At 52.1% G+C, this 11,393-nt stretch overlaps 1 protein-coding gene across 1 annotated transcript in view; it reads right to left on the bottom strand.

Annotated features, from left to right (window-relative positions):
- Positions 1 to 8,224, bottom strand: part of RNPEPL1 (arginyl aminopeptidase like 1) — a gene marked incomplete in the record, with an annotated part of 18,955 nt that extends 10,731 nt beyond the window's left edge. The window contains 2 exon segments of the mRNA XM_036768117.1: positions 6,582 to 8,015; positions 8,189 to 8,224. Of these exon segments, the coding sequence (XP_036624012.1) occupies positions 6,582 to 8,015; positions 8,189 to 8,224 (1,470 nt within the window).
- Positions 8,225 to 11,393: the final 3,169 nt, after the last annotated feature.

Here is an 11,393-nt window from a genome sequence, read left to right on the forward strand (position 1 = left end):
ACACATGTGAAGAAACTGAGGAAGAGAAGCACTGTGGAAAACATTCAGGTGATGATCACTGGGGCCAGGAATAGTGCTGATATCGTCAGTGGAGTATACTGTAGACCCGCTGGGAAGAAACAGGAGGAGGAGCTGGGGAAACAGATCCCAGGCCTGGATGGAAAGGAGTCATGACCAAGCTGTGACTGGGGACTTCAACTATCTGTCCATCCCCAGGACAGAGCAGGTAATCATTTTGTGATTTGTTTTAATGTTTTCATCTTTCAAAAGGCTGAACAGATCTGCTCAAAGAAATAAGTAAATAAAATACATGAATGAGAGACAGAACTGAGGGCCTATAAGAGCAGCTTACACTGTCCTGTAAGAACTAAAGCTCTAAGGGTGGAAAAAATTGATAACATTAAGCGGGGAGGGGAGGTGGCTTGAGCTATATTGGGGAAAAGGGGAAGATCCAAGGAGGGATAGGACCAGTGCTCAGGGTAGAGAGGATAGTGATGATCGAGGAGGAGGAGGAGAAGGCAGAGCTGCTCAATCCACATTTTGCTTCTGTTCTCCTTGCCAAGGATAGAACAAAAGTATATAATAGGGAGAGGATGTTCAAGATGAGCAGAAAGACAGAAAAGGAGCACCTAGCTGCCCTTAATGAGCTCAAGGCACCAGGCTCAGGGTACTGAAAAAACCAACAATACTACTGTTGAGTCACTGTTGGTAACCTCAGAAAGGTCATGAAGGATCAAAGAAGAGTCACAAGGCTTGAGGAGGGTTAAGGTACCAATTTTCAAAAAAAGGAGAAAATAGAGTCTGCAAATTATAGACCATTGAGGTTGACTTCAAATACTGGAAACATTATAGAACTCATTATAAAGGGATGGTTAGTGAACATTTAGAAAAGGAAGCAGTGACCACAAAGAACATGGCTTAATCAAGGCCAGGTCATGCCAGACTAACTTTATTACCTTTTTTAAAAGGGGAGATTAGGGAATGCCATCTAGTCTTCTTAGGCTTTTTCAAAGCATTTGATAATATCTCATGCCATCCTAATGAAAAAGATGGAGAGATGGCAGTTCATCTGAAAAAGATCCAGGGGTTTGAGTGGGCCAGCAGACTCCATACATCAGGAGTCTGATACAACAGCTGAAAAGGAAAAAGGAAAGAATTTCTAACCATCAGATCTGTCTCAAAGTGGCAATGGGCTGCTTCTGAGAACAATGGATTCCGCTCCCTGCCCCCCAACTAGCCCTTCAAGAGAAGGCCAGAAGGTCACTTGTTGGGAATATTGCTGAGGGGCTCTTTGCCTGGGAACCAAGTGGCCCAGCTCATCTACAAAGTCCCTACTGATTCCAAGCTGGTGTGGTTCTTTCTCGCCATTCACACTGACTTTATTATTTTAGGTAGAAGCTGAACCACATGCTTTTGGATGCAGAGCAAGTCAGGAATCTAGAAATGCTCCACACAAAAATCTGCAGCCTCTAATATCACCACCATCCTGTACATTCCTCCCTACCCAGAAATCTTTTTCACTTACAGGGCCAATTCCTATTGTCTCTGGTGTACTGAAGTCTGCCTAGCCAGAAAGGACAGTAGCTCTGGCTGAGCATGGCTTGGCACAACCCACCGAACATCGTGAGCCTGTCAAATGTATACCGGGCAGTGCCAGCCCTTAATGCTAGCACGAACCAAGGGCCTGGCACTGCCAAACTGTCCCAGTGAGCCTCAGTACAGGGAATGTTTTGCTTTAGAAAGGCTGGCCACATGTGCTTTGGCTTCTAGGAATGAAAGGCATTTTTCCACTTTCAAGGAAAAACAAAACAACAAAACAAGGCACTAGGTTGTTAGCTAAAGGGAAGGGGTCCTCAGCCTCGGGTCAATCCAAATTCGGGGGCCAAAAGTCTCAATGGATTCCCCAGAAAGGGGAAATGTGCCAGGGCACTTTCAGAGTCATAGAAGGGATGGGCAGAAGGCCTGGTTGCCAGCAGCCCCACCTATCCCTTGCCTTTGGGTGTGCGGAGGGAGTGGTGCCCAAGACCTAGCTAAAGTACATGGGGTGGTAGCAGCTGAGGAAGCTGAAACATGCCCCAGGCGGCCACGTGGCCACATCTTATGACGTGGGCTTCTTTTCAAATTATGAGAAGGGGCAAACATGAACTCCTGTGAGCCAGGAGAAGCAAATAACAAGCTGTGTCTTCCATTATGAATACACTAGACAGGGGCTGCTAGGTGGTACAGCAGATAGAGCATCAGCCCTGAAGTCAGGAGGACCTGAGTTCAAAGCCATGTGACCCTGAGCAAGTCAGTTAACCCTGACTGCCTCAAAAAAAAAAAAAAAACAAGAATACACTGGACATATGGGGCCCAGTAGTGAAAAAAGTAGGTACCCAGGCAACTTGGTATCTGATGCTTACTAGCCATGTGACCTTAGGCAAATCAATTCCAGTCCTGGACCTGTTTCCCTATGTGTAAAATGACAGGATTGGGCTTTGTGCTCTATCACACTCACCTGCCTAAACCAGGCTAATCCAGATTCCCTTAGTTACTAACAGTCTCTCTCTTGAAATTACTTTGTGTCATTCTGTATGGATCCTGTATTTTTTATACACAGTATTCTCCTTTAAAGACAGGAAGTGTTCAGTTCTTGGAAGTGTATTTGCACACCAAAGCATCTGGAACCTAGTGGTGCTACAGAGCTGCTTCTTGGTGGATTGACAGTTGGGCAGAACGTAAGCCACTTGAGGGCAGGGCCTGTCTCACTCTGTCTTTGTGTGTGAGCATCAGGCATATCTCACAGGGCGTGACGAGTATTTCTGGCTTGGTTGACAGATCTGTACCTCTGTATGCCCCCAGGAGAATGTAAGCTGGGGGATGAAGGGGGACCTGGTGAGGAGGGAAGGATCTGTTTGATTTTTGTCTCTCTATAGCCTCCAAGGGCCCAGCACAGTGCCGGGGAGAAAGTGTTTGAAAACCACCATCCTTTCCTCCTAAGCTGGCTGGATCCCATCTAGAGGCAATCCCGCAGACTCCACAGTCTGCCCTGGTGTCCAGGAGAAGATCCCCTGAGCAGCCTGATTTCATGGGCCTGCCCCTTCCCAGAACACCTTGGGAGGTTCTGTCTCAAGTTCTTCCTGTATGATGGTTCACCCAAACATTTGTCAGCATCTGCTTGGTCCCATGTGCTCCTAGTCAGTCCCAGAGAATGGGCTCAAGGACTTTCTCAGTCCAGGGTCTCCAGGCCCATCTCTTTCAGGGCCTTTAAAAAGCCTCTAGTGAACAATCTACAATGTATGTAGTGTGTGTATTATACATGGATTCCATCCTAAAGGAAGAAAAGCAGCAAGATTCTTCCTCCTGCTTTGTGCCGGTCCACACCAGGAGGCCATGAGTGCCAGAAGCCCCTGGGTCCCACAGAGATGGGAACCAAACACAGAGGCAGGTCAGATTAGCCGAGCTACCAAGGAGCCCACGATCCCCATTATTATCATCAGAAGGAAGAAGGAAAGGCTTGCCAGACACAAGAGATCTGGCTGAGATGCTCAGGACTAATGAGGAAATGAGTCAGGAGGGCAAATTTCAAGGCTAAGGCTTTTGTTTTCTAACTGGATGGTTCGGATTTTAAAATGGAAATCTCAGCATCAAGATTTGGGATTTAAACTCTCCCGAGGGAACACAAACAACACTTATGTTGGCAAGGGTCAGCCACCCTCTGGCTGGATCTGGCCCATGAGCTGTAGTTTACTGTCCCCTAGCCTGGTGGAGAGCCAATCTTGGAGCATGGAAGACCTAGGTTCAAGTCTAGTCTCTGACACATACTGGGTGTGTGACCTTGGCTAAGTCACTTACCCTCTTAGTGTTCTAAGACTAGAAGATGCTGCTGTACACTGGTAAAAGGTGTTTCCTTACCAGCAAACTCCCTAAACTGACGCATCACAGGTCAAACTAAAGAAAAAAACATTAACATGTGCCAGTCACTAGGAACACAAAGAGGTGGAAAAAAACCTTGTCTCAAACTTACATTCTACTGCTTAGGAGAATTTATTTTATAATATTGCAGAAAACCATTCATAGACTCATCAACCTGCAATGAGAACGAACTTTGGAGGCAGTTAAGTTTTTTCCCTTAACTTTATAGATAAAGAAACTGAGGCATTTTCCCAGGGCCACACAGCTAGTAAGTGTCTGAGCCAGGTCTTTCTAAGTTTGGCCCTGTCTGAGGAGGCACAATTGATAGATAGTTGGGCCTGGAGTTAGGAAGACCTGAATTCAGTTGGGACCTCAAGTATTTGCTACCTTTGTAACCCTGGGCAAGTCACTTAACCTGCTTGCCTTGGTTTCTCCAAAAGTAAAATGGGGATAATAATAGCACCCACTTCCCAGAGAATTAAAAGAGAAGATATCTGTAAAGGGTTTAGCATGCCACAGCCATTATACAGATGCTTATTTCCTCCCCTTCCCTCCCTCTTTAAATTCAAATTTCAATTTGTCCCCATTCCTTGCTCAGCGAGGTTCACTCTCCATTGTCCTGGGCCCTCAAATGCAGACACAGCTGAGCAGAAAGAAGTATTCAATCCACAGAAGTAAGCACCGGGCTGACTGGCACCCGGGCAGGCTGCCCTGTCCTGGCATGAGTAGGGAAGGGCTGCTCACTCTCCTCTTCACACACACTTATGTTCACAAGTGACAACAAGCTGGGGCTAGGAACCTGAGTGCCAACACAACCACCTGGCCTCATTTGCTCACTGACCACCCCCCTTCCCCAGCAGCACATCCTCAGACCTTGCTCCTACACAGAATGAAATGAGAGGAGAGAGGGTCCAGTGTGAGATGGCACAGAGAGCACTCCCTCAGTCCAGTATGAGATAGTACAAATCCTCCCTGTTGCTTCCTACCTATATGATCTCGGACAAATGACTTCACCTCCTAGGGTCTCAGTTTCTCCATCTGTAAAATGAAGGGGTCAGATTATACAGCTTCTGAGGAACCTTCCAGCATTAAGTATATGGTTCCAGGATCTACCCCTGAAATAGTCAGACCTACTTTACTGCTACCTAAGCTCCAGCTCTCCCCTCTGTTCTGATAAGTAAGAGGAAGACACTTCCATTATTCAGACTTGACAGCCTTTCCCCACAAACTTGCCTAGCCCAGGGTATTAGAGGAGACAGTGAGATGTGCAGAATCCAGCAGTTTGGGGGGTGGAGGATGGGCAGGAGAGGCCCTGCAGAAGGGTGCCCAGGTCTTGTCTGGTTCTTAATATCATCTAGGATGTTAAGGAACCCTGGAATGGTTTTTTTACCATAGTCCTCCCAGACGCAGGCCAGATATCTACCCCATGGCTCATTCTCTCACTGGGCGCCAGGAACCCCACCCATCAAATACATGCCAGATTCCTCTAAACCAAAAACAAAACTCAAAAAAAAAGCCCCAACAGATGCCCTTTCCGGAACCCAGAGACTGTGGATTCCCTAGAACTGTGCCCACTGCCCCTGCCCAGCCAAGCTGGTGATGCCCCAAAGTTGAAAGAGGGCAATGGGCTGGAGCCTAAGGAGGTGATGCCAGTCAGAGCCAAGTACCGCCCTCTGCCTCACACCCTCACTCTCAACAGCAACAGACAAACCATTTATAAAAATAATTTTAGATTGCAGAAATATGTCCCAGGGGGAGCGGCATGCTCTGTGTCTGGTTCTCTCCCAACCAAGATTGAAGCTGGTTTTCGAAAAACACATTTCAACAGCAATCTCCTCCAGGTTCCTTGAAACTCCCCCATCCTGGCTTGATGCTAGGAAACCCGGCTCTTTCAGAGGGTCAGGTCCCTGGGAGGTATTGAAAAAGGGTAAGGGTACCCGCCTGGGGATCCAATCGAGCCCTTTCCGGCACCAAGGGAGGCTGGGATACGCAGAGGAGTCTGTGCCCGCCCCGGCCGCCTGCAAGGGCTCCTGGGGGATCCTGGACAGGCGGAAGCATACATGGCACTCAGCAGGCCTGGCCCACAAGCTGTCAGACGCAGCTCCCCTCCCCACCCCCACTCCTGGGAAGCCTGGGCCTCCTCTGGGCAGTGGGCATGGGCAGCCGGCAGCGCCTGCCACCGCCTCGTGTCCTGACAAGCCCTGGACACTTGCAGCTCCCACCCCAGGCTCTAGGGCAAACCCAACCACACCCAGCCCAAATTGCCCCAGAACTGGGAGTCTGAGATCCCAGGCTGTGCTGCAGCTGCCTGTCTGACCTTCAGCAAGCCCCTCCCCGACCCCCATCGGGGCCTCAGTTTCCTCCTCGGTAAAAATGCCTCAAGGCTGGCCTGGCAGTCCCCCAAGGTCTTCGGGCCATATCAACGCTAGATGCTTCAGCTCTTCTTCAAAAAAACCCCAAAAAACCCAAAAAACAAAAACCGAGGGAAGGCAGAGGGCATCTGGCCTCCGGAGAAGCGGGGAAAGGGTCTTACCTAACAACCGCCACCCCCTCCCCCTCTCCACCTCGGGGTGCCGGGTCCCTGGGCGAGCCTGGAGCAGAGGGGCGGGCAGGCTGGCAGGCCGCTGCTGAGGTGGCCCACCAGGGTTGGTGCCCCCCTCCCCGCGTGACCCTCTCCCCATACTCACGGCGGGGGCGTCGCTGCTGGTGTAGCGCAGCACGATGTGGAAGGGCTGATGGGGCTGCAACGCGCCGGGGAGGCTGATGGTCAGGGACGAGCCATAGTCCGTGAAGGGTTCCACCCGGAAGAGCAGAGGGTGGCAGGTCCCCGGCGGCGCGCCCGGGAAAGTGGGCAGGGGCGGCGGGAGACTGGGCGCCGGAGGCGGCTCGGGGTCTGGCTGCTGGCCGGCGTCGGGGCAGGGTCCGATCGCAGGGTCCGGCGGCTGGCCGGCGTCGGGGCAAGGTCCAAGCGCTGCGTCCGGCGGCTGGCCGGCTTCGGGGCAGGGTCCGAGCACAGAATCGGGCGGCTGGCCCGCATCGGGGCAGGGTCCGAGCGCAGGGTCTGGCGGCTCGGCGGGGTCCAGGCCGCGGGGCGGGGCGCAGCAGGGCGCGGGGCCCGGGCGCTCGCCGGAGGAGCGGGGCGCGGGGCTCAGGCCCGGCCCCGAGTCCGGGTCCGGGTCCGGGTCCGGATCCGGATCCGGATCTGGGTCTGGGTCCGGGTCGGGCGCGAAGGCGAAGGCGCAGGGCGGCTGGCCCGGCGCGGCGGGCCGGTAGGCGGCCGAGTGGAGGCGCACGGCGGGGTGCACGTCGAGCACGAGCGCCGGGGGCCCGGGCCGCAGCGCGCACAGCTCCAGCACCAGGCAGCCCGCCAGCTCCCGCGCGGCTGGCCGCAGCTCGAGCCCCAGCTGCAGATGGCGCAGGCGGAAGAGCTGCGAGCTGGCGGCCGAGGCCACGTCCGGGGCGGCCGCCGGGGCCGCAGCCGCCGCCGCAGCAGAAGCGGCCGCAGCCGCAGCAGCCTCGGGCCCCGCGGCCCCCGGCGCCTTGCGGCAGCAGCACTGGGCCGCCATGGGCTGGGGCCGGGGCCGGAGCCGGAGCCGGGGGCGCGGCCGGGGGGCGGGGGCCGGGGCCGGAGCCGGGGCCGAGGCCGGGGCCGGGCGGGCCGGAGCCGGGCCGGGGCCGGGGCCGGCGCTATGTGAAATCCATGGGCGGGCAGGGCCTTCCGGAGGGAGCCGGGGCCGGGCCGGGGCCGGGGCCGGGCGGGGCGGGGCGGGGCGGGGCTGGGGCCGGGGGAGGGTCGGGGGGGCCGGGGGCGGGGCGCGGGGAAGGAGGCAGGGGAGGCCGGGGCGGCTCAGGCCATCCCGGGGAGTCAGGAGCGCAGAGATGGCCGGGCCCCAAGCCCGGGCTCCCGGGTCCGGATCCCCGTGGATCCCCGCGGAGCCCCGTGGAGCCTCGCGGAGCTCCGCGCCCGCTCTGCTCCCCTGGGACCCTGCGCGCGCGACCGGGTGAGTCGGGAGAAGGAAGGGAAGGAGAAGTTGGGGGAGGCGAGAAGAGGAGGAAGGAGAAGAGAAGAAGGGCCGGCCCCTGGGGAGGCGCGTCCGCCCGCCTGGCCCACTCCCCCGGCTCTACGTTCACGGACGGGCCCCGGGGATCGGGGTCCCCGAGAGTGGCAGCTGGGGACAGAGAGCCAAGGGAGAGCCGGAAGGGTCCTTAGAAGCCATCTAGTGGCCATCTGGCCTCTCAGGTGACGCTTGAGGACGCACGTTCAGATCCTAAGCCGGCTGCTTACTTAACTAACCTGAGGCCTGGGCTCCGAGACAAGCCCCGTCCCCATCCCAGCGCCGGACAAAGTTTCCTGTGCGCCCAAATGAGACCATCTCTGACCGTCTGAGCAGACGCGCTCTGCTCCTCCCGATGGCACGCCTTGTCCTGACTTCGGCCTCACTTCAGAGAACTTGGGCCACGATCCTTGTTCTACTGCTTGGGAAAGGGGTCATCTAATCGAGAGTTTACTGCCCCTCCCTTTTATAGATGAGGAAGCTGAGGCCCAGTGAGCCTCCTGAGGGCTCTCCCGACCTCCGGTCAGTCCCCTGTCTCTTCCACTACACCCCTTCCACTAGTCCTCCCTGCTCACCCCCCCACCATGGCTGACTTAAAGAATTCAAAAAACTCGAGCTCTCGCCTAGATAACTGCCTGCGGATGTCAGAAATCGGGCCTGGTTTGTTTTGTTTTTCTAATGGACTAAGGTCATACCATCACAGCACATCAGCCATACTTTCTTGGAGGGGCAGCCCAACTCAGAGGCCTGGGTTTGGAGTCTCCTTTCTCCTCAGATACTCCCGGCGTGTGCAACGCTGGACAAATCTCTTCACCTCCGTTTCTCGTCTGGAAAATGAGCAAAATAAATCACCTCCCTTACGGAGGGAGGCTCTATGCCCTCCTGTTGTTCAGTCATGTCCCACTCCTCGTGACCCCATTTGGGGTTTTCTTGGCAACGATACTGGAGGGGTTGGCCATTTCCTTCTCCAGCTCATTTGACAGATGAGGAAACTGAGACAAATAGAGTTAGGTGACTTGCCCAGGGTCACAGAGCTGCCAGATTTCAACTACAGGGAGTAGAAATTCACTATAGAAAACCTTCACCCCCTAGCAGTTTGTAGTCTTTTTTTTTAAGTTCAGGTCAATTAGGATTAAAGGCAGAGTGTGGTCATGAATAAAGCGCTGGTCTCAAAGCCAAGGAGATGTGGATTGGAGCCTTATCTCTGACACATAATGACTGGGTGGCCCTGGGCAAATCACCGCGTCTGGGGGCTCTGGTCCTTTATCTGAGGACAGGGAATAAGTATTTAGTAAGAGCTCACTATGGGCCAGGCACCGTGCTAAGTCCTTCATAAATTTGATCCTCACAACAACCCTGTGAGGCAGGGGCTATTATTACCCTCCTTTTACAGAGGAGGAAACTGAAGCAGACAGATTATGTGACTTGCCCAGAGTCACACAGCTAGGGAATGTCAGACTGGATTTGAACTCAGGTTGTCCTGACTCCAGGCCCAGCATTCTATTCACTGCACCACCAGCTCCTTGTAAGACTAAATTGCAGAAAAGATGCTGACCTGCCTTGGTAGAGGGAGTCTCCTTACCTGGTAGTATTTCCCTCCGTCAATGAAATTACTGGTCTGTCCAGTCCCTTTCATATTGGGAGATGGCTCTCCAATTTAGGGAAAAGATACCCTTGATACTGTGACAATAAATGTGTAAACCCCATCTTGACCACGTCTGACCAAGTGACTCAGTTTCCTACTCTGTAAAACCAGGAAATCTCTAAGCCTGTGATTATAAGACATCATGCTCCTATCTCATCTCAGCTCTCTGACCCTCAGCTTCCTTATCTGCACATTCAGGGAGCTTGACTGGCTGGCTTCCAAGGCCCTTTCTAGCTCAGCCTCTGTATCCTATCCTTGGACCAGTCCAAGGGGCTTGTCTGAGATAGATTTCATGGCTGCCTTTTATGACTTCACTCAATGCCCATGAAGACCAGGCATTCGGGGTTCTTCTTTGCTCCATCCATTCAACAAAACTTTTCTAAATTCATGCTGATGGCCAGTGTTTCTAATAAAGGCCTCATTTCTAAAGTATATAGAGAACCGAATCAAATTTATAAGAATACAAGTCATTCTTCCGTTGATAAATGTTCAAAGGATATGAACAGGCAAGTTTTCAGATGAAGAAATTAAAGCTATCTATAATCATATGAAAAAATGTTCTAAATCACTATTGATTAGAGAAATGCAAATCAAAATAACTCTAAGGTACAGCATCACAACTATCAGATTGGCTAATATGACAGAAAAGGAAAATGATAAATATTGGAGAAGATGTGGGAAAATTGGAATGCTAATGCATTGTTGGTGGAGTTGTCAACTGATTCAAACATTCTGGAGAGCAATTTGGAACTATGCCCAAAGGACGACCAAACTGTGCATACCCTTTGACCCAGCAATACCACTGCTAGGTCAGTAGCCCAAAGAGATCATAAAAAGACAAAAAGACCCACATGCACAAAAATATTTATAGCAGCTCTTTTTGTGGTGGCAAAGAACTGGAAATTGAGGGGATGCCCATCCATTGGGGAATGGCTGAAAAAGTTGTGGTATATGAATGTAATGGAATACTATTGTGCTATGAGGAATGTGAGCAGGCAGATTTCAGAAAAATCTGGAAAGACTTACATGAGTGAAGTGGGCAGAACCAGGAGAACATTGTACACAGTACCAGTAAACATTGTGCAATGACTAACTTTGATAGCCTTAGCTCTTCTCAGCAATACAATGATCCAAGACAATTACAAAAGACTCATGGTGGAAAATGCTATCTACATCCAGAGAAAGAACTATGGAGGCTGAATGCAGATCAAAGCAGACTATCCTCTCTCTCTCTCTCTCTCTCTCTCTCTCTCTCTCTCTCTCTCTCTTTCTCTCTCTCATTTTCCCTTTTGTTCTGACTAATGTGGAAATGTTTAATATGATTGTATATGTATAGCCTGTATCAAATTGCATGCCATCTTGGAGGGGGAGGGAGGGAAGGGAAGGAGGAAGAAAAATTTGGAACTCAGAATTTTGCAAAAATGAATGTTGAAAACCATAATTACACATAATTGGAAAAAATACTATTAAGGAAAAAAATTTCCTGCTGATGCCAAGGCACCTTCTGGGCTGAGACAAGGAGGGACAGTGCCACCTGTACCCCTTCCAGAGGTCTACATCCTCAGAGGAGCACATACAACATGGATACAAAGTGATTTTAATAGAGATCTTAGTAAGGGTGTCTCTGTGGAAAAGCACTGACCAACTCTGAAGTCAGAAGCCATGGATTAGAATCCTATGTGTGTGATCTTGGACAGGTCATGTGACCTCCCTGAGTCTCAGCATCCTCACTTATAAAATGAGAGGGTCAGACTAGGTGGCCTAAGGTCCCTTCCAGCTCTTCATCTATGATCTTGGTA

Source organism: Trichosurus vulpecula, chromosome 7, assembly GCF_011100635.1.
Source record: "Trichosurus vulpecula isolate mTriVul1 chromosome 7, mTriVul1.pri, whole genome shotgun sequence".
Classification (NCBI taxonomy): Eukaryota; Metazoa; Chordata; class Mammalia; order Diprotodontia; family Phalangeridae; genus Trichosurus; species Trichosurus vulpecula.